This window comes from Corylus avellana, chromosome 7, assembly GCF_965113065.1.
Source record: "Corylus avellana chromosome 7, dhCorAvel1.hap1.2, whole genome shotgun sequence".
Classification (NCBI taxonomy): domain Eukaryota; kingdom Viridiplantae; phylum Streptophyta; class Magnoliopsida; order Fagales; family Betulaceae; genus Corylus; species Corylus avellana.
In genome coordinates this window covers 5,556,458-5,580,976 of record NC_142496.1, presented here as the reverse complement: position 1 = coordinate 5,580,976, position 24,519 = coordinate 5,556,458, and the positions used below count along the sequence as shown (strand labels likewise).

Here is a 24,519-nt window from a genome sequence, read left to right as displayed (position 1 = left end):
AGTGACTATCAACCATAAAATCAACAAGGCATTGAATCATTCGATGAGCAAGTTAATTTTATGCACCAGATTATGTGGGAAAAACCTGTGAAATAGAGATGAGTTATTTTATAATCAAGATTTTATTTTACAGATTTAATGGCATCCGTAACAGTAAAATATAATGCTACATTATTTAAAATTTTAAATGATGTGGCATTTTGTACACTAATAAATTTGTAAAATAAAATATTGGCCATGAAATAATTTCTCTCAATTTTAAGTAAAATGAAGAAAATCCTTGTAAACTTTTTTTTTTTTTTTTTTTTTTTAATCAATTTAAGAGAAAGGGGAAAGAAAATATTACAACATACAAAAAAAACAAATAAAGGTTGGCAACCCAAACACGAGTCCCAAAACAACTATAAAATAGTACCAAAAAAAAAAAAAAAAAAACTCAAAATTATTAGAAATATGTCAAGTAAATGACCCGACCCATTAGGTGAAAATATTACGACCGAAACAAGCGAAAAGACGCATCGCAACAAAGAAAATAACAATGCCACATCAATTTTGAAAAAGTAAAAGTAAAAGAAAAGAAAAAAAAAATGAAGAAATCTGTCTGTCCGGCCCATCAAACTCCGGCCCAGTCTGCCATTCTCAAATTCCCCACATTCCCGCGCTTGACTCTGCGCAGACACCAAAGCAAAAATGGAAGATGAACAAGAGCCGTGGGAGGCACTAGACGTTGACGATTCAGACCTCCGCTCTCTCCTCCGCCCCTGCAACACCCGCCTCCACCGCCAAACCTCTTCCCCGAAATCCCCCAATCCCACCTCTACTTCCTCCAAACAACAACACCCGTTCATCCACCGCTGCTCTCAAACCCTAACTTCCCAATCCCACCACTCCAAGTCCCCGTCCCCACTACCCGCTTCTCCTAGACTCATTCCAGGCCCTGCCGGAACTGTCCAGGCCGCAATGCACCGAAGAACCCACCACAATCAGGCCCTTTTGCACCCGGAAGAGGAACCGGTACCTACTCAGGAGTATATAAGGAGGGTTGTCGAAAACGGTGATCATGCCGATGCCGACGATGACTTCGCGAGCGATCCGTGGCTTTGCGCTCTGGAATTTCTCCGCCGTGAAGGTTTTTGTTTTGAATTTGATTTCTGATATTTTTATTGGATTTGAGAATGTGAATTGGTGGTTTATGGGTTAATTGGGGGGTTTTCGATTTTTAGGTACGGTGGGGACGCCTTTGGACTCGATCAAAAATGGGCCAAAAAATGCTGGGAGAGTGGCTCAGGTATTGTTAATTGTGAGTTTCTACTATCAGTCTGATTTAGGAGACAAATGTGTGAAGTAGAAACCGTTTGGATTTGTTTGGTTGCCGAGAAACCGCCGGGAAATGAGGCCCAGTGATTTTAAACTATAAAAGAATGCAAAACCGACGTAAAAATTGGGTTTGGACCCGCTTTTCCTCTGTAGTGTTGTGCAATATGTGGGAAAGTTGATACTCCAGTTGGTGGTTTGTCTTGATTACAGTGTGAAGTGTTGCTGACAGTTTGTCTGTCTGCTCAGTGATCTGTTAGGGGAGTTTGTAAAGTGTATAGCAGTATAATTTTCTGTTTCTGCTATATAGTTAGTTTGCTGTTTAGGCTGTTGTAGGCGTGGGACCTTTGGGCCTGCATCTTTTTGTGATATGTAAATCCTTTACTAAATATGGTTGGAGGTAGATGATTTTTGTTGCGTTTGTATATTATGGATGCTGTTGATGCAGAGGCTGTAAGGGTTCTGCTTTCAGGTGTTTTTGCAGATTTACCAATTGATGGTGTTTGTTGTAGATGATTTCAGGTGTTTGGTATATTTTGAAAGTTTGCTGCAGGATTGTTGAGTAGGTTCAGGTTTACCTGTTTCTGGTTTTGAAGTGTAAATTTGTTGGCTTATATAGGTGGTTGCATAGTTTGGCTTCTCCTTACTGTATAGTTTTTGTGTTCAGGAGACATGAATGTTTTCTGGAGCTTCTGGCTAAAAAATAGCTAGAGTGCATTGTAATCATTGTTGATATATGAAAGATTTACTCATTCATCAAAAAAAAAACGGAAGTAAAATACTCACTAATTTTTTAGATGATTGTATGAATCTTTGATGTTAAGCCTTTTATATACGCTTTTTTGCCCTTTTCCCAAATAAATTAGCAACCATTTACATATAGGCTTCCTGATTGTAGTATCTTTGAAATGCACAATTGATTTATTGAAAATTGGATTAATTATCTTTTAAGTTTGTCTCAGATTATAATTTTGTGGCTGCTTGTAATTAGGTTGTTGCCATAATCAAATCGTGCTCCCCCAATGGTCATGGTGATATGATGGTGACTCTGAAGGTAAAGCACTAGAACGCGACTTTAAATGCAATGGCCCATGGGTATTTCTCTTTTGCCTTTAGTTTTTGACTTTATGTGGATATGAAGTATTACTGATGTGACCCAAATTTTAATTTCAGGATCCTACAGGTACAATCGGTGCTAGCATCCACCGCAAAGTTCTTACAGAGGGAGAGTTTGGGAAGGATGTATCTGTTGGCGCGGCTTTAGTATTCCTGAAGGTTTGATTTTGTTCTTTCAGAAAATTCGAAGTATTTTGTTTCATGAATGTGTAAATCTGCGTTTCTATCTTATCTGGATTAAAAGTAGTGTTGAATTTGAAGCTATGGGGATGTTGTCGACATTGCTGGATTGGTTAAAGCGTGTTTTCAATTTTTCTTTATTTATATATTTGCAGGTTGCCATGTTCTCCCCTTCACGCTCTTCTCATTACCTGAATGTAACACTAAGCAACTTGGTCAAGGTACATGTTCTTTCTGGTGTTTACAATGAGCTAAGTTATTACAGGTTCTCACAAAAATGAAAGAAATTCTGGAGGATTTGGGGATTATGGTTTGGCCACATCCATTTCTGTTTCCAGTTTCTTTGACATATTATAGGACATTAGTTGCTTGATTCTTTATATTTTTTGAACATTGGATGTGCTTGGGCTAAATGTTCGGTTCGTGCATATCCCCAGTATGCGATTTCTGCTGTATAGACAGTAAAGGTTGGAAAACTGGTTAGTGTAAGTAGTAACATTACAAAAAATTGGGATGGGAAGCATTGTATCTTTGACCTTACAGCATTGCTCACTCATCCCTTTGCTATATGTCATTTCCCTCAGGCTGTTGTGTATGGTCACTGGTCTGGCTTGGGGTAAAGCTCTCTTAGGGTACTGCCTGGTGGTGATGCGAGTTTGTCATTTTTTGGGGCATAGATATCTCACAAAACTGAAGCTTGGACTGCAAAGACACCTTACATAAACAAGAACTTCTACTGTTATAGTCTTATCTTTTTCTTATAAGTGTTTATTCCATTTCAAAGATCTAAGCAACATCCATTTTGAGTCTGCTTTACATTTTTAAAAAATGCTCCATTTGTGTACCCTGATAGCAAATATTAACTTTACAGGTTATCCCAAAGGATAGTGTACCTCCATTAAAACAAAAATATCCTGCATCGTCAACCAAACATGGAGCTCCTGTTTCTGGTATGTGGTATTCTTTGTTCTAGTTACCAATCTTGATTTCTCAGTTTGAGGCAGAGGCAGCAGAATTGTTTAGTGTATCTCACTGTCCATTTATCCTCTTTCTTTACATAACAGAAAGCAGTGAAAAGTCCTGGATGCCACAGGGGACGTCTTCTCTATTGCAGGAAAGAACTGAAGGAATCATGAATTGCCTTAGACAGACTTCTAAGTTGGGAGAAAGTGCTCCTAATGATATTGTAGAGAAAGAATCCTTGTTAATGAGATTGGGTATGGCCAATAGAATCACTAAAGTAGCTTCTAGAGAGGACACCATTTGTATTGACCAAGAAATTGTGATGAGTGAGGAGCCCAACCCTTATAAACAGAGTAAAGGAGGCAATCCATCCTGCAACATCCAAGGCCGCAGTGACACAGCAAACTTGGTTGATGTTCCTGATGATGATGAAGAAAGTGGAAGGGCAAATGAAGTGAACAAGAAGAGGCACCCACTAATTTCGAGAACTTCACTCCCACAGTGGACGGATGAACAGCTGGATGTGCTTATGGAATTTGACTGAGGAATGATGGGCCTTTACTCTGGTTTTTTTTTTTTTTTTTTTTTTTTTTTTTTTGTTAAACAACACCCCATTCCCAAACACTATTCATTTCATTCCCCAAAAAAATTAACATCAAAATATTCACTTTTATATCTCATCATTCATTTTTTATATCACATCATTTATTTTTTGCTACTATTCAAATAAAAAAATCACTACAAAACAATTTTTTTTTTTTACTTTTTAATACCACTTTTTTAATTTTTTATACCAATTATTATTTTCTTTTTTTTTTATTATTATTTTTTTGTGAACAGTGCTGTGGAAAGGCTATGTTGTTTGTCAAACACTACCTCTATTACTCTATTACTGGTGAAGTCGATCTACAAAGTGTACATATTACACGTTCTTGAACTGGTTTTCATATATGGTAAATACGCCTTAGTTTTGTGAAACTTTCACAGAAATGTTGTGAATCTGCATTTAATTTTGGTTGCCCTACTCTTTTATTGAATATGCTATTTTGTACATGATATCTAGAAACAAAAGTGGTGTGCCGATTAATTTTAGCTAACAAGTCTGTTGATATCATGTCAGACCCTTAGATCAAATCTTTTCTTTATAAGGAATTACAGAGTTTTCTAAGATATAGAGGAAAATTATAGTGCAAGTTAAATGTTAAATCCAAAGGATGTAAGAATCCCCTCAATTCCATCGTATGACAGTTTTCTTCTAAATTGAGTTGGAACTAGGAATAAGAGTCATTTGTATCTCAATCACCCGAGCACCTCTTACATATAGCAGAATTTAAGCAATTGAATATGTGGGTAGTTATCAAATAGGAACAAGTGCACTTCGTTTGTTAATGTGTTTTGAAAGTTTGATGCGACATGTAAAAACAGTTTTTGGTGTTTTATATTTTGAGTTATTTGTTAATATTTTTATTTTGATAAGAGTAAACAAAAGTGAGAGGGAGAATGGTTTAACAAACAAAGCATTGCATCATGTTGATTTATTGCAACATTCATTTCCAGGGCCAAAAACCTACCAATATGTCTAGCTATCCTTATAGAGATCCTAATCCAAATCTAATAATTAAGATTCCTAATGATAAATAAATAGTAATTTTAATAAGATCACAAATCATCAACAAGTGTTTTACTTCTGTGTTTTGATAGTAAAAATTTACTCATTCATCTAAAAAAATAAATGTTTTTCTTTGAATTAAAAGCTTATTTTGAATTAAATCGGAGACCTTATCATCCAAATCACACATTTAAGGAATGATTCCTGTAAAAATTAAATTCCACCTTCTCATCAACATATTGGATGAGAAGAACAAAAAAAACTCAACTGTCGGATTTACCACCTAATAACTCATTAATGAATAACATGAACACATTAATAAAAAAATATAATAAAATAGGGTAAAGAATACTTAACCCCCTCAAATTATCACCCAATAACAATCTATCCCCCCAAACTTTCAATTACGACAACTTATTCCACAAACTACCAAAACAATGACAATATACCTCCAAATGCTAGCAAAATGACGAAATTACTCTTATAGAATTTTCAATAAGACAAAAATAAACTTAAAAATTTGAAAAAAAAAATTAATTTTTAGTATTTTTGTTTTCATTTTAATAAGGGTAATTTTGTCATTTTTTAAAATTTGAGCGTATATTGTCATTGTTTTGGTAGTTTAGGAGGTAAATTGTCGCAATTGATAGTTTGGGAGGTAAATTGTCATTAGAGTAGTAATTTGAGGGAGTTAAGTGGACCTTACCCAATAAAATAAAACTCAACATTCTGGAAACAACCAAACCATCCTGTTTTTGGTATTTTACACGAAATTAACTTTTATTTCATTAATTCAAATTCCTAGCATTTACTCCTTTAAAAATTACTCCTAGCCCATTTGTAGCCGCCCCTCTCTCTTTTCCCTTCATTTTCTCTCAACTCTGATATTTTCTTACATTCTTCCAAAAAAACTCAAGAACCCTAGCACTCCATATTCTCTCTCTCAAGGATCTCAAGATTGAAGTTTTCTCATCCCTAAATCCACTTGCACGTAAGTATTTAATTTTTCTTGTTCTCTTCGAATCTTTTTTATGCAAACATATTAGTGAAATTGTGTAGTGATGTGTAAAATGTAACCTTACAGAGTAGTGAAGATGATGAATATGGTATTATCCTACCAATGGTGTATGCCCATGACTAGGGCTTCACTCTATCCTGTTGCTACACTTAGTTCTTATACCAAGAAGACCAGCCTTTGCTTTTCTACTCCATTGATTCTTCGGCGCCGAAAGATGCCTTCTATTACTGGATCATCATCATCAGCATTATTGGCATCACCTTCAGACGCTGCCCATTTTTCTGATGAGTCACATCCATTGATGATGATAGAACCGGACAAGGCGGACGAAAATATCTGGAGTATGTGCCGTTTTTATGACTATGTAAACAACAAGGTTGGAAATATCAATACTAAGATCCCTGAAGAGGTTGATGATGCAATATGCGTCGGGTCATCTCATGGCTGGCTGGCTTATGTCTCCCGTGTCAACTGTTCAGTTTTCCTTTGGAGTCCCTTCACCACCTCTCCAATCATCTGGCTTCCTTCCATTCATACGCTACCCTTTGTAAAAGTTATACCTTGTGAAGAGTTGGATGATGATGAACATGAAGATGGTGATATAAGTGCATATGATGACGATTTTTCCTCCGATTTTGGGTTCAAAGTTGAATTTGAAGATCAAAATAGATCCCACAGATACCGTACCATGTCTCCAAAACTCTTGAGTTTAGATATCATACAGAAGATTGTTTTGTCGTCTGCTCCAACAAGTGATGATTGCATCGTCGTGGCTCTTCCTATTTATAAGAATCGTCACAGTATTGCTTTTTGTAAACCTGGGGACAAATCATGGACCTTTGTAGAGCCACCGCTTGAGAAATCTTTCCACCTTATAGATGTCGTACATTTCAAGGACCAATTGTTCTATGCTGTGTCTTTTTGTGGACTTACTTTATACGCTTATGATCTTGCTGATCTTTCTTCTCCAAAGAGTTTTCTTCTCGAAACTTCTTTCGACTTTGAACCCTTTCCCTCACTTGAAGAATACAAGTGGAGTTGGAACAAAGGTAGATATTATCTGGTCGAATCATTAGGTGATCTTCTCTGGGTTCGTAGGCTTATTACTAATAAACTGGATGAAACTGACAAATATACATTTTCTGATGATAAAATATTTCCCGACCAGACAGTCAAGTTTGACGTTTATAAGCTGGATTTCTCTCGGAATGCATGGAAATTTACTAAATGCATAGGTGAACAAGCTTTATTTTTAGGTACGAACCAATCTCTATCTCTCTCTGCTCGAGACTTTCCCAATTTGCAACCAAATCAGATACACTTCGCCGATGATTCTCTTACAATACATAAGAAATATCCTACTTATGGGGGCCATGATTCTGGTTGTTATGAGCTAGAAACATCGACACTTTATTCTTTCAAATTTGGTCTCTCTCTGCTCGAGACTTTCCCAATTTGCAAGCAAATCGGATATATTTCACCGGTGATTCTTTTACAATACTTAGGAAACATCCTATTTACAGGGGAGTCCCCCATTTTGAAATTTAAGAGCTAGGAGGATCTGCAGTTTGTACTTTCAGATTTTGTGGCACCAAGATTCTACCACTAGAAAGGTTATGCGCAATTTTCATTAATATCCTTCATTATATTGCCTTCTCATTTAAAGATCAAAGGTTCTACACTCACTTATCCTGATATATATATATATATATACTTTTGATCTCCATTATCTTTCAACTTATGTTTTTTTTGTTTTTTTTTTGGTGGTGGTTTGTTTGTGTGTTGCATTGTTCAAACGGGTTGTATATTCTATATAATTGGGATTAATTTTCTTGATCTTTTACTAGAAATTTATTCTCTTATTGGTTATTTTGCCCCTTTACCAATTGACTTTTCAATATATTGTTAGATAACCAATTTATATTGTTGAGATATTTCTCTATTTTTGGAAGTTTAAATGACTTTTGCCTTGGCTTTTATGTTTGATAAAGGAAACATATAGGACAACCTTGTGTTCTTTAAGGAGGGAAGACACCTCTATTTAATAAAATAATGTTTGGCTGTCGACCTTTCCACTAACTGAAAGATTCTTTCAAATGTCAAAAGGATTTCCCTTTTCGAAGCTTTCATCTCATTTTTCACACATCTCCGTATAATAAATGGATAAATCTACTACTGAATTTGTATGAGACCTACATGAGTCCACAAATCCAATAGTGAATGAATTGAATTTGCATAAAAAGATGATTGAAAGATAGTTGAAAGAATAACGTGTAACATGCCTCTCTTAATAAACAAGCTTAACTTTATGTGTCAATCTAGCACTTGAGAAGCAATCCATGTGCTTCTTAATAAACAAGCTTAACTTTATATGTCAATCTAGCATTAGAAAAGCAATCCATGGTCTTCGGCAGATGTAGGTAGTTATACGATTATAATGACGTGACTGTGAAAATTACTCATTTATTTTACAAGCCATTGTTAATATAAAAGTTGTTTGCCACATCATCTTTGGTAGCCATATAACAGTTTATTAAATCGCATTCCTCATTTCTCACTCCATAACATGGGAGGCTCCCCAATTGGAGGGACAATGCTCCCAAAAAAGTTTAGCACTTGTATTTTTTTCTTATGATCTTGGCTTGATACATTTTGAGGCTTACGGTGACAAATTTAAGTGTGGCATTTTTCTTATTTTTAAATTTTAATTAAATATTACTTTAATACGAAATTATTTTGTTTACTTTTAATAACAAATTTATTTAGAGCATTCTCAATGAATGAGCCAAATGGTATTTTTATCTAAAATGGCTAATCAGATTTGTAAAAAACTGTCCACAAGGTGTAGCTCAATCGGCTGTGAACCACGCCTCATGAAGCGGAGGTTACTAGTTTGAATCCCCCCCTCCCCCTTCCCTTGTGTGGACATGTCAAAAAAAAACCAAAAAAGGATTTGTAAACCCCCCCCCCCCAAACATTAGGTTAGCCAAAAAAAAAGCAAGATAAACATTTGATTGGATTAGCAAAATAAAAAATAAAAAGACACATGTAGCAACACTTTTCAATGGAGCCATTTTATTTTTTATTGTTTCTCTCATATGTTTTCTCTTTTTCCCAAAACTTCTCCCACTTTTCAAGGGATCATTGCGAGAATATTCTTCAACAATTTTTAATAAAAATATATTAAAAAGATATTTAAATGATATAGATAAAAATAAAATGCTGATCATTTCTTAGATTCAATTATTTTTTTTTCTATTTTTCTCCTTTTTTTTTCAAGTTTTTCATGTCCATACGACTTGAATAATGAAATAGAAGAAGAAAAAAAATGAAAAGTTAAAAAGAGAGTACTTTGTAATTGAATAAAATGCTTGGAGGCTTTCCATCTTCTAAGCATTTTTAATCTTTCTCATTTTGAACGACATGTTAAATGTAAAAGAGAATAAAAATTCCTCTTCCTGTACCTTTTTTGGAATTTCAAATTCAGACCGTCTATTTTTCATTTTTCATTTTCCTAGGGAATGGAACATGGCTCCAATCAATTTTTAATTCGTTTTCTTTCTTTGCCTTGTTTCAAGAATGAAACATTCATCTTCTTAGCATTTAATCCAATATTCAAGAAGAACTTTAATATTCTTTCATTATCTTTATTTAATGCTATCGAATTTTTAATCCTTGTTTGAGGAGAATCAATTTTTAATGCTACTGATTTTTTTCCCCATTTTGAACGTGCAAAGGAGATGAATGGTTTTTTTCCCACCTTCTTAGCATTTAATAGCATTTATTTAATGCATCAATTTTTTTAAGCCTTATTCAATTGAGCAGCATTAAAAATTGATTCTCTAAGTCCCAAAGTTTCATTCTTGAAACAAGGCGTAAATTTATGTGGCACAAAGAATTTGGCACTTGTTTTCCTCACTTCTATGAAAACAATTAATTTGGATCTTTCCATTTCATTCTCCAGTTAATTATAGTGGAGGGGCATTTTTGTCTTCTCAAAAAGTGAAAAGACAAATATACCCCTCCACTATAACTACCTGGAGGTTTTTTTTTTTGGTAGTTTTTTCATTTATTTTAGGGTTAAATGCAATTTTAGTATATGTGGTAAGGCCCAAAATCAAACAGATCCCTCGGTTTCAAAAAGTGTCACAAGCGGTACCTGTGAATATTGAAAAGACACACTTAGTTCTTCCGTCCATGATCCGTCCAAAAATTTAACGAAACTACACCTCAATACGCTTAAAATGGCAACACCTATCCCAGATGCCACATATTAATGCCAAATCAGCAGATTGGCTGATGTGGCATTATATTATAAGTGGTACCTATGTTTTTGCTACCACATATGCTTAAAAAAATAAAAATAAAAAGAATGAAACAAATAAAATTTTTAAAAAATAAATTAAACTTTTTAATAGGGGTGTCAATACGGTTACAGTTAGCGGTTATTAGCAAAAAAACGCTAACTGTAACCGCCTTAGCGGTTATTAAATTTCACTAATCGCAACCGTAACCGCCTAGCTACTAACCGCCCATTAGTGGTTAGTAAAACATGTAACCACCCGCTATAACCGCTTTTCAAAATTAGGCGTTTTGGGCTTTTTTGGGCTTTCTCAAAATAAATATATAACCAATTTTCAGTTTTTTTTTTTTTTAATCACTGTAGCTATAGGTGAAATTTAAAACCGCCTAACCGCTAACAGCTATAACCGTTAACTGCTAACCGCCTAACCGCTTTAAAAGCGGTTAGTAAAAACCGCTAACCGCCTAGGCGGTTGCGGTTAACGGTTAGTGGGTTTTGGAAATCCGCTAACCGCTTTTTTTTTAAAATATATATATATATATAATAACAATAAGTCGTGAGTTTATGAACTTTTTTTGGTTGATTAAAATGGGCCTCAAGCTTCAAGTTTAACCATGTTGGTTTTTTTTGGTTGCTTGTGAGTTTATAAACTTGTTTATGTTTTATTTTATTTCTATGTGTGAGTTTATGAACTTGCTTGTGAGTTTATGAACTTGTTTGAGTTTATGTATAAGACTACAAGTGAAGTGATGATTTTGTTGTAATTTTTTTTGTATATTATATGATGTGTAGATTTGTAGAAGGTGGCCAACAAGATTTTGGTATATAGCAATTTTTAATGCTAAAATGGTCATGAAAAGGAAAAAACAAAATGAGCAAAAAAAATGTTTAAAGTGAGCCCAAAACCGGCCCAAACTCGGTCTAAAACCGGCCCAAAATCGGTCCAAAGAAAAAAGCCCAAAAAAGCGGTTAGAAAAAAACGGTTATTCCAAAGCGGTTAACCGCTACCCGGTTAGCGGAGGCGGTTAGTAATTTTTACTAACCGCCTAGGCGGTTGCGGTTAGCGATTTTAGCCACTAACCGCTAACAGCAACCGCTATTTCACCCCTAACTGTAGCATTTTTACCTTATTTGTTTTTTGCATTTTTAGTGTCTTATTGGGCCAAATTGCTATAAAAAGTGCCCATATTGAAAAATCAAAAATATTTGACCCCAAATTTACATTTACTTGTACTTTAAAAAAAATTCCTTAAATATAAATCATAACCTGTTAAAATTTAATATGATTAACTTGAATAAAATATTTGAATTGTCATTGAATCATATGATTAAGTATTGATCTTAGACATTTATATTATTCATATGCATATATGTATAATTATAATTTATAACATATATAAACTTATAAGTTTATAACATACATTGGAACTAAGTCTCTATGTACTTAATTGTTATATTAGTATGAATTGGTATAAGTTTGACTTTTTTTTTTCCCCTAGGAAACCCTAGCTCTCTTCCCAGAGCGCCGCACAGGTAGGGTAAACCCTGGTTTGGGGAGGAGGGAAGGTCGTTGGCTGCCTCCCTCCTCCCCTCGCCCTCTCCGGAGCTAACCTATTTACTTGATGTCCTAGCTCCGTTGCCTCCTCCCTCCCCCTTCGGCTTGTGCGGTTTTTCCTCCTTCTCTTCCGCCCATTTCTCTTTTTTTGTCCCGTTCTCTGGTGTTTTGCCCTTCTCCTTTTGCCATTGTGCCCACCTTGCCGTTCTCCACCATGCTGCCTTTTCCCACTGCCTTCAGTCTCTGCCACGTCTTTTCTGGGTTGGGCTTGGCTTTGGATCGTTTTGTCTTTGCTCGATCTTCATCCTCCGTCTGATCCCCTCGACGTGTGCCCCGCCATCCTGCTCTCCGGATTTGTCCGTGTCCATCCTACCTTTTGATCCGGATCCGTCACTCCGACTATGGTTTGTTTCTGTTATGTTTTGTGGTTTTTCCCCTTTCTTGTTTTTGCCTGTTATTTGCTCTTTTTTTCTCGATGTGTTTTTTTTTTTTTGCTTGTTTGGCACACTTTCTGGGTGCTGCTCATGGGGATTCACTCAAACTCTCCCCCCTGTGCTTTGAGTGTGACGCTGATCTCCTCCGCGCCAGCTTTGCCGCCCACCGTCAGCTGTCTGGTCTTTTCAGGCGTCCCCTCGCAATGAGCTTCCAACGCCACCTTCCGCGTCGGTTTCTGGCCAGCACGCGATCCGCTTCCTTATGGTTGCTATCATCCGCTTTGTGTGCTTTTCCTGTTGTTTTTCCTGTATTGTTAGCTTCTTTTTGTTGTATTTTAGTTTTTCCCTGTATTTGTTTTTTACTTTCCTGTTTTATTTTCCTATAAGTTTTTTCTTTCCTTTTTTTGCTTGTAATAAGGCTCTGTCCTCTCTTTTTGTTCCGACCGTTTGTATCTTGATGTTTTCTGTGGGATATTTGCTTTGGTCCAGACCCTTAGGTTGTGGATGTAAACGATATCCTGGCTTTCGGGTCGAGGAGGATGAGTTTCGGCTTAGGGATTCTTTGCTCTCAGGGCCAAGGATCAAGCGCTACATATGCATTGGTTTGTGTCTGTTTGGTGCAGATCTGTGGTTAAACCTATTGAATAGTCATGGGTTAGCAGATGATATGGTCTTTGATTGGACTTGATTGGTTTATTGTAACTTTAGCTTCAGCTATGATTTGCTTCAGATCTTTTTGCTCTGTTTGTAAGAGCTCTTGCTCGCGACTTTTTATCAATGAATGAGTATGGAATGTTTTTTCCCTTTTAAAAAAAAAGTATGAATTGGTATACTTATGATTTGTGTCATATTATATATGTATAATTCGTTATTATATAATCATATAAATTAAAATGATAATGCATTAATACTTCAATTGTGGTTATAAGTAACACATTGTTTAATCCAATGTCAATTACTTAATTTGATATTATACGAATCACATTATCACTGTACATTAATAATATGATTCACTTTAATAAGTATTTGAATTGTTCTTGAATCATATGATTAAGTATTGATCTTATACATTTATTATGCATAATTGCATATATGTATAATGTATAATTATAATTTATAACATGTATGGACTTATAAGTTTATAACATACATTGGAATTAAGTCTCTAGATACTTAATTGTTGTATTGGTATGAACTTGCATACTTATGACTTATAAGTTATGTCATATTATATATGCATAATTTGTTATTATATAATCAAATAATTTAATGATCAATTGATCATGTAATATAATCATATAAATTATAATGATAATATATTAATACTCAAATTGTGATTTAATTATCTCAAAAAAAAATTGTGATTTAATAATCAATTGATTATGTTATATGTATAAATATTATTATAATTATAATTATAAAAATATATTATATAAAAAGGCGGTTAGTAGTTAGCTTCTAACCGCCGGCATTGACACCCATACTTTTTAAACCTAACTCGACCCTTAACACCCTTAGGTTTCTCGATACGCCGGCTATTTGACCCTTAGGGTTTGCAATACAGACACTATCGTTACTAGGTATACCGACCGTTGTTTCATTTCTGGGTACCGGTAGTCGTGTGTTGAGTCATCCACAACAAAAAGTACCAAAGGTCAGGTTGGAGGATTTCTGGTTTGAATTGAATACCAATACCCAACTGGATTATTTGTGCCGTTTGTATTCCTTATGGCGACGAAAGGCGAAGTACGCGCACTACAGGAAAATTGGAGTTGTCGCTAATTAACATTAGCAACGACTATGGTTGTCGCCCCAAGTCGTTGCAAGTAATCTATCGTTAAAGACTAAACATCGACGTCCTTGCATGTCGTCGCTGTTAATAATTATCAGTGACAACAAATGTCGTCACTGATGATGCACACATTAGTGACAACAAATGTCATCGCTAGATGATGCACACATTAGTGACGACAAAATGTCATTGCTAGATGATTATGCGATCATCAGATCGTTGTCGTCAACATCAAATGCTTTTCTTTTTGGCCGATTATTGTTTTAAATTGTTTGGTATGAATGATCTAAACATAACAATATGTTAGAGCTTATCTCAAGAACTCTTTTTCTAATTAAATATGATAAAAGGTCTTAAACAAAGTTCATTACACATTTTTAAGTGAATAAGTCTCAAAAGTAGGATGAGAAAACTACATAATTGTCAAGTGCTTAAGCAGGTGCCAAAGAAGGCATAAATCAACAACAATGTTCCTTGAGAAATTAAACTTCATATGTAGTTAAGCAGGAAAAAAAGGATTACAAAGAAGGCTTCCCAGATGTAAGAACCGATAACTTGTACAACTCATCAATACCATATTGTAACTGCACGGAGAAGAAGAGCATATATTAGACAAGAAATTTCCCCAAAGAAAATAGCCGAAACTAAATGAAGCTGTGGAAAAAGAGATGGACTTGGATTATGGAAGCTATAATTTGTCTCCCAAGCTCTGTGTGTGTGTAATTTCCTGTTCCGAATACTTAAAGATAGCAACTGATTTCCGAATACCTAATTCATAATTACTCCACTATTCTGAATAATATATAAAAGAGCTCAACCAGCTAAGAGTAGAGGCATCAAAAACAATAAATCACTCGGATAAATACAAGGATTAAAACAACAATCACCTTCTATAGAGTGGCATGTATTTTGCAATTCGGTATTTCTACAACATAAGAAAGGGGACAAAGAAAATGAATCAAGATTTGTGCAGGGAAAATAAAACCAGGTTACAATACAAGCAACATCTAAACTTGTTAAGAAAACTCTAATACCTAGAGATGAGTTTAATTGATGTATTTCATACAAGACAGATATCGACAGATGTACATCAAAATGGGTGAGCATGCAGTTTACCAAAATAGCTGGGGAGGGAGGGACGGAGGAAGGAACCCCACTAGGTCACAATCATAAAACGCAAGACACAAATAGAAAGTGAAACAACCATAGGATTCATCATTGACATTATGTGTGGTTTAAAGAAACAAATAAAAACAAAACAAACAAAACAGACCACATAGCCTAAAACAGTCCTTCATTTTGGAAAACAAAATTAATTAAAGGATTTGCTAGTATGTCAATCTAGTTGTTGTTTAAAACCAAAGTGGAAGAAGGCCAACTCTGTAATTATACTGGGAGCTAGTGGAAATAGGAATCCCATCCCATGATATACAAACATATATATATAGTTGTAAACCGTTAACTAATATAAGTGAAGCAATAATGAAAAAACCAAAACACAGAAGGAAGCTAAACAAATTGCAATCCCAACTATAAAGTAACTGCATCAATCACATACGATATGCAGCATACTTCATGATGTTCTTGCCCCTAAATCTGTCAACAAGTGTTGACAGTACGTAATACTCTACTGATGAAAAAAAATGTCATCAGTAATACTCTATGATGAAGAAAGTGGAAGGGCAAATGAAGTGAACAAGAAAAGGCACCCGTTAATTTCGAGAACTTCACTCCCATAGTACTAGACAGATGAACAGCTGGATGTGCTTATGGAATTTGAATGAGGAATGATGGGCGTTTACTCTGGGGTTGTTTGTTAAACAACACCCACTTCTCAAATACTATTCATTTCATTCTCCAAAGAAATTAACATCAAAACATTTTCACTTTTATATCACATCATTCACTTTTTATATCACACCATTTACTTTTTGCTACTATTCAAATAAAAAATAAAATCACTACAAAACAAATTTTTTTTACTTTTTAATACCACTTTTTCACTTTTCTGTACCAATCATTATTTTCTTTTTTCTTTTTTATTTTATTGTGAATAGTGTTGTGGAAAGGCCATGTTGTTTGTCAAACACTATCTCTATTACTCTATTACCGGTGAAGTTGATCTACAAAGCGTACATATTACACGTTATTGAACTGGTTTCCATATATGGTAAATACAACGTCTTAGTTTTGTGAAACTTTCACAGAAATGTTGTGAATTTGCATTTAATTTTGGTTGCCCTGCTCTTTTATTGAATATACTCTTATGTACATAATATCTAGAAACAAAAGTGGTGTGCTAATTAATTTTAGCTAACAAGTCTGTTGATGTCATGTCAGACCCTTAAATCAAATCTTATCTTTATTAGGAATTAAAGAGTTTTCTAAGATATAGAAGAAAAGTATAGTGTATGTTACTAGTGAGCTTCAGTGACCAAGTGTATCAATTTTAAATCCAAAAGATGTGGAATCCCCTCAATCCCATCATTTTTCCTTACAACAGTTTTCCTTTAAACTGAATTGGAAATAGGAGGAGCCATCTCTGTCTTAGTGCAAGTACGTTAGTACCAACATGTCACATATGTAAAGAAAATGAACAGATTCAATCATCCGAGCCCCTTATACATAAAGAAGAATTTAATCAACTAAATAAGGACGTCCACTTCGTTTGTTAATGTGTTTTGACAGGGTTTTTTTTTTAAAAAAAAATAATAATGTGTTGATATGACATGTGAAAACAATTTTGGGTGTTTTACATTTTGAGTTGTTTGTTAATAGTTTCATTTGGATAAGAGAAAACAAAAGTGAGAAGGAGAATGGTTTAACAAACAAAGCATTCCATCATGTTTATTACACCAAATCAATAAAGCAAAGAAGTGCATCACCTTATCAACTAATTTTAAAATACATGATGCAGAAAATAAAATGAAAACCTAGCTGTTGATTTATGTTATGTGCCTTTTGGGGATAACATAATGAATGGGAAGACGTATCACATTGGGGAAATGGAAGAGTCCCCGTTGGAAATAAGGAGTCAAGTAATATTAGAAATGAGTGAACCTTTTGCTATTCTCAAGTGCAGGTGAATTGTGGATCATTATGGGTGTGCATCACAAGGAGGAAATGAAAGGACAACTTATCCTTAATTCAATTAACTTGTCTACTTGGGTTTTGCAAGACATTAAGTAGTGGGTCTATTTAACATGGGTTCAGCCATAAGAAAAGGGGATCCGGATCCTCTCTAGTCTATTTTGGACTGGAGAGTATCCAGTTCATGGCTAGGTAAGAAATCCTAGAACTACAAATAGGACACATGTTTCACTAATAAAATATATATATATATATATATATATATATATATATATATATATATATATATAAGATTTAAAAATAATAATAATAATAAAAGAAGGGGTGGCTGGCCACCCCATCTTGGCTATCCGGCCACCCCCGTTGGGCCTGGGGGGTGGCCCGGCCACCCCAAGGGCCAACCCATTATTATTATTATTATTATTATTTTTCGTTTGGCCTTTCCGAGGTGGCCGAAGCCACCCCATGGCCCAACGGGGGTGGTCTGGCCACCCCCAAGGGCCAACTCATTATTATTATTATTATTATTTTCGTTTGGTGCTTGGGGGTGGTTGGACCAACCCCAAGGGCCATGGGGTGGCCTCGGCCACTCCCAGCCCAACGGGGTGGTCCAGCCAGCCGCTATGGCCAAGATAGGATGGCCAGCCACGCCTTATTATTTTATTTTTTATTTTTTATTTTTAAATTTTAAATAATATTTTATTATTATTTTTTATTAGTGGGACATATGTCCCGTTTGTGACTCTAGAATTTTTGAGAGAAATCCTAGCCATAAACTGGGTACTTTCTAGTTCATTTTGGACTTGAGAGAATCCTGTTCCAATAGAAGGGGGCTTGAAATATAATGTTAATTATAATCCCCTGTTAGGAGATTAGGAGATTAGCTATATCGAATTAGCTACCAATCTTGTATTTCTAGTAATTCTATTTCCATTTCAATCTCAGATTACTTTTATTTCCATTATTTCTTTACTGTTTCTAATTAGAACCTTACAATTTATTGCAACATACATTTCCAGAGCCAAAAACCTACCAATATGTCTATCCTTATAGAGCTCCAAATCCAAATCTAATAAGATTCCTAGTGACAAATAAATAATAATTTTAAGGACAGAAATTTCCTGGAAATATCGTTCAACCCATTTAAAGTAGTGTCAGTGTCTATAAACATTTAAAACGTTAGTCTAAGTTAATAAACTGCAATTAATGATCTTACGAATTTAATGTACGTTTTAAATGTTTATAGACATTTAACATTATTTTAAATGAGTTTGAAGATATTTCTTCCAGACTGGTTTGGAGGAAATTTCTGTCCTAATTTTAATAAGATCACAAATCATCAACAAGTCTTTTACTTCTGTGTTTTGAACTTTTGATAGTAAAAATTTACTCATTTATCTTAAAAAATAAATGTTCTTTGAATTAAAAAGCTTATTTGGAATTAAATCGGAGACCTTATCATGCAAATCACACATTTAAGGAATGATTCCTGTCAAAATTAAATTCCACCTTAAACACTAGGTGGCCGGCCAAAATTGGTGTCTCCATAAAGACTATAAAATCAAAATTTTCAATTCCTTTCCATTTCACACAACAACATCAACGGATTGGATGAGAAGAACCAAAAAAAAAAAAAAAAAACAACTGTCGGATTTACCACCTAATAACTCATTAATGAATAACATGAACACATCAATAAAAAAATAGTAATGCTAAGTGAACTGGGACATTGCTTTGGATAGATCCAATGGCCGAATTGGAGTAGGAGTTATTGTGAGGAATGAGGTGGGGGCAGTAATAGCAGCGAAGGGTTCCACAAGAATGGGCTTCCTCGATGCCACTGCAGCTGAAGCTTTGGGTGCATTTTTGGCTGTGTGCTTATGTAGAGATTTAAGGTTTACCCAAATCTACATGGAAGGAGACTTCAAAACAGTGGTTGATGCGGTAGCAGCGGGGGAACCATCTTCTCGAAATTTTGGCCAACTCATGATTGATGATATTCGGGTAATTTTGGCTTTTATTCCGAATTGGTGTATTGGTCACGTAAGACGTTGGGGTAATAATGCAGCTCATGTATTAGCCAAAGAGGCTATGAAGCGAGTCATAGATAAGGTTTGGATTGATGAAATCCCAATTTGTATCTCTGATATTATTTTGGAAGAGCAAATTGCTCTTTCCCATTGAGATTTGAATGAAATACAAGTGATCCATTTATTCAAAAAAAAAAAAAAAATAGTAATGCTAGGAACCATCTTTTTATCCTCTTAAAGCTAATGTGGCTTATAAAATTACCATTAAATTTTAGATGAATCATACTTGAATTTTGATCCAATGGTGATTTTGAAAGCTACATCAGCTTTAAGAGGATAAAAGAATAGTCCCTAGCATTACCCATAAAAAAATAAATAAATAGAAAAACCCAACATTCTAGAAACAACCAAACCACCCTCTTTTTGGTATTTTACACAAAATTAACTTTTATTTCATTAATTCAAATTCCTAGCATTTACATCTTTAAAAATAAAAATAAAAAATCATTTACTCCTAGCCCATTTGTAGCCGCCCCTCTCTCTCTTTTCCCTTCATTTTCTCTCAACTCTCCTATTTTCTTACATTCTTCCAAAAAAACTCAAGAACCCTAGCACCCCCATATTTTCTCTCTCAAGGATCTCAAGATTGAAGTTTTCTCATCCCTAAATCCACTCGCACGTAAGTATAATTTTCTTGTTCTCTTTGAATCTTTTTTATGCAAACATATTCGAGAAATTGTGTAGTGATGTGTAAAATGTAACCTTACAGAGTAGTGAAGATGATGAATATGGTATTATCCTACCAATGGTGTATGCCCATGACTAGGGCTTCACTCTATCCTGTTGCTAAACTTAGTTCTTGTACCAAGAAGACCAGCCTTTGCTTTTCTACTCCATTGCTTCTTTGGCGCCGAAAGATGCCTTCTATTACTGGATCATCATCATCATTATTGGCATCACCTTCGGTAGCGGCCCATATTTCTAATGAGTCACATCCATTGATGATGATAGAACCGGGTGAGAAGGACGAAGATGGCCGGAGTATGTGCCGTTTCTATGACTACGTAAACGAAAAGGTTGTAAATACCAATACTAAGATCCCTAAAGAGGTCGATGATGCAATATGCGTCGGGTCATCTCATGGCTGGCTGGCTTATGTCTCTCGTCTCGACTGCTCAGTTTTCCTTTGGAGTCCCTTCACCACCTCTCCACTCATCTGGCTTCCTCCCATTCATACGCTACCCTTCGTAAAAGTTATACCTTGCGAAGAGTTGGCTGATGATGAACACAAAGACGGTGATATAAGTGCATATGACGACGATTTTTCCTCCGATTTTGGGTTCAAAGTTGAATTTGAAGATCAAAATAGATCCCAAAGATATTGTACCATGTCTACAAAACTCTTGAGTTTAGATATCATACAGAAGATTGTTTTGTCATCTGCTCCAACAAGTGATGATTGCATCGTAGTGGCTCTTCCTATTTATAAGATTCGTCACAGTATTGCTTTTTGTAAACCTGGGGACAAGTCATGGACCTTTGTAGAGCCGCCACTTGAGAAATCTTTCCACCTTATAGATGTCATACATTTCAACAACCAATTGTTCTATGCGGTGTCTTGTTGTGGACTTACTTTATACGCTTATAATCTTTCTGATCTTTCTTCTCCAAAGAGTTATCTTCTTGAAACTTCTTTCGACTTTGAACCCTTATCCTCACTTGAAGAACGCATGAGGAGTTGGTACAAAGATAGATATTATCTGGTTGAATCATTAGGTGATCTTCTCTGGGTTCGTAGGCTTATTGCTAATAATATGGATGACGATGGCAAATTTACATTTTCTCATGATGCTAAAATATTTCCAGACCAAACAGTCACGTTTGACGTTTATAAGCTGGATTTCTCTCGGAATACATGGGAATTTGCTAAATGCATAGGTGACCAAGTTTTATTTTTAGGTACTAACCAATCTCTGTCTCTCTCTGCTCGAGACTTTGACAAATTGCAAGCAAATCGGATATACTTCACCGATGATTCTTTTACAATACATAAGAAATATCCTACTTATGGGGGCCACGATTTTGGTGATTACGAGCTAGGAGGATCTGCATTTTCTGAGTTTAGATTTCGTGGCACCAAGATTCTACCACCACCTTTTTGGGTTATGCGCAATTTTCATTAATATCCTTCATTAGTTCATTATATTGCCTTCTCATTTAAAGATCAAAGGTTCTACACTCACTTATCCTGATATATATACTCTTTATCTCCATTAGCTTTCAACTTATGTTGTAGGTTTCTTATTTTTGGGGTGGCTTGTTTGTGTTTTGCATTGTTCAAACGGGTTGTATATTCTATATAATTGGGATTAATTTCTTGATCTCTCACTAGAAATTTATTCTCTTATTGGTTGTTTTGCCCCTTCACCAATTGACTTTTCAATATATTGTTAGATAACCAATTTATATTGTTGAGATATTTCTCCATTTTTGGAAGTTTAAATGACTTTTGCCTTGGCTTTTATGTTTGATAAAGGAAACATATAGGACAACCTTGTTGTTCTTTAAGGAGGGAAGACACCTCTATTTAGTAAAATAATGTTTGAAAAGACGTGGTTAATTAACTTTATTCATACTCGACCTTTCCACTAACTGAAAGATTCTTTCAAATGTTCAAATAAAAAAAAATGAAAAGAAATAATAATAATCTTTCAAATGTCAAAAGATTTCCCTTTTCCAAGCATTCAAATCATTCTTCATCTCATTTTTCACTTATCTCTGTATAGTAAATGAGTGAATCTACTATTGAATTTGTGTGGGACCTATATGAGTCCACAAATCCAATGGTGGATGAATTGGATTTGCAGAAAAAATATGATTAAAAGATAGTTGAGAGAATAATGTGTAGCATGCCTCTCTTAATAAACAAGCTTGACTTTATGTGTCAATCTAGCACTTGAGAAGGCACTTGAGAAGCAATCATTGTGCTTCTTAATAAACAAGCTTAACTTTATATGTCAATCTAGCACTTGAAAAGTAATCCATGTGCTTCGGCATATGTAGGTACTTATACGATTATGATCATGACGTGACAGTGAAAATTAATCAATTTTTTGGCCCATAAAAAGATCATTTTTTGCCCATAAAAGTCCTAGGTAGCAAAAGGTCATAGGCTCATCAGTGGGTAAGGCCACAACAACTACGGATGGGGCCTATGGCTTCTGCCGCCTAAGACTTTTATGAGCTAAAAATTGTCTTTTTATGACACTATAGCATTTCTCTTTTTTTTACAAGCTATTATTAATACAAAAGTTGTTTGCCACATAATCTCAGTTGTATGGTAGCCATATAATAGCTTACTAAATCGTATTCCTCATTTCTCACTCCATGGCATGGGTGGCTCCCCAATCAGAGGGAAAATGCTACCAAAAAAGTTTATCACTTGTATTTTTTTCTTATGATCTTGTCTTTTCCTTTCTTTTCTTTTTTTTTTTCTTTTTCTTCTCGGGATTGGTTGCTAGTTAGAAGGCCAGCTTGATACATTTTGAGGCTTATGGCGACAAATTTATGTGTGACATTTTTCTTATTTTTAAATATTTATTAAATATTACTTTAATACTAAATTATTTTGTTTACTGTTCATAACGAATTTATTTATAGATCATTTTTTAGATTCAATTGATTTTTTCTATTTTTCTCCCTTTTTTCAAGTTTTTCATATCCATAAGACTTGAATAATGAAATAGAGGAAAAAAAAAAAAAAACTTATAAAGAGAGTAGTTTGTAATTGAATAAAATGCTTGTAGGCTTTCCATCTTCTTAGCATTTAATCTTTCTCATTTTGAACGACGTGTTAAATGTAAAAGAGAATAAAAACTCCTCTTTCTTTATTTTGTTTCAAGAATGGAACATGACTCCAATCAATTTTTAATTCGTTTTCTTTCTTTGCCTTGTTTCAAGAATGAAACATTCATCTTCTTAGCATTTAATCCAATATTCAAGAATAACTTTAATATTGTTTCATCATCTTTATTTAATGCTATCAAATTTTTTAAGCCTTGTTTGAGGAGAATCAATTTTTAATGCTACTGATTTTTTTCCCCCATTTTGAAGGAAAAGGATCCTCTCCATTTCAAAATCCCTCCATTTCCTCTATTTAGTGCATTTTGAAGGGTAGTGTAGTCCAAAAGTTTTAATAATGGTAGTGCATTAAATGCAATACCCTTCAAAATGCACTAAATAGAGAAAATAGAGAGATTTTGAAATGGAAATGATCCTATTTCCATTTTGAACGTGCAAAGGAGTTGAATGGTTTTTTTTCCCACCTTCTTAGCATTTAATGCAATATTCAATAATGTCTCTAATATTGTTTATTTAATGCATCAATTTTTTTAAGCCTTATTCAATTCAGGACCATTAAAAATTGATTATCCAAGTCCCGGATTAGGATTATCTCAGAATAATGAGTAATTTTAGGTGGCCTACTTGTGTCCTACTTGTGTCCCACTAAGAATGATGTGGCTTACTTCAGGATAATATCTAGTTAGTTATATTGGAGGGGTATTTTTGTCTTTCACTTTTTAAGAAGACAAAAATATCATTTCAATATAACTAACTGGATATTATCCAGTTCAAATGAACTAGAGATGATCCTGTTGAAGTCCCAAAGTTTCATTCTTGAAACAAGGCGTAAATTTATGTGGCATGAAGAATTTGGCACTTGTTTTCCTCACTCCTATGAAAACAACAGCCATTTTCTACGCTTAACTTAATTACCAAGCATAAGAAGATTAACATAGAATCTATGTATGTGGTAAAATAACTCAAAATATATGTTTAGATAAATCTCCTTGGCCACAAGATTATTCCAGATAGTCAGAAGATTAACAAATGAATCCACTGCACTAGAATATAAAGGAGGATCAAGATTTGTCTATTCCCCAAACTCCACTTTTATTTGTTTTTATTAACAGTTGTGGCTTTATGGAATGTAGTTATTTGTATTGATTTTCATTTCCTTAATTTGTTTTGTTTTGTTTGGATTCTAATTTCCTTGTTTTGTTTAGATTTTGATTTTCTAGATCAAATTTGGTGTATGAGAGCTGCTAGCCATTC

General features: G+C 34.6%; 2 protein-coding genes across 2 annotated transcripts; both read left to right on the top strand.

The window, feature by feature from the left end:
- Nucleotides 1–685: 685 nt before the first annotated feature.
- LOC132185762 (nuclear localized protein) lies at nucleotides 686–4,129 on the top strand. Its single transcript, XM_059599541.2, has 7 exons — nucleotides 686–1,129; nucleotides 1,224–1,288; nucleotides 2,306–2,368; nucleotides 2,488–2,589; nucleotides 2,766–2,831; nucleotides 3,482–3,560; nucleotides 3,675–4,129. Exons 1-7 carry the CDS (start codon nucleotides 691–693, stop codon nucleotides 4,115–4,117), a joined length of 1,257 nt encoding a protein of 418 aa, XP_059455524.2. The 5' UTR covers nucleotides 686–690; the 3' UTR covers nucleotides 4,118–4,129.
- Nucleotides 4,130–20,222: 16,093 nt separating this feature from the next.
- On the top strand, nucleotides 20,223–21,587 carry LOC132185400 (putative F-box protein At5g55150). Its single transcript, XM_059599177.2, has one exon. It carries the CDS (start codon nucleotides 20,223–20,225, stop codon nucleotides 21,585–21,587), a length of 1,365 nt encoding a protein of 454 aa, XP_059455160.2.
- Nucleotides 21,588–24,519: the final 2,932 nt, after the last annotated feature.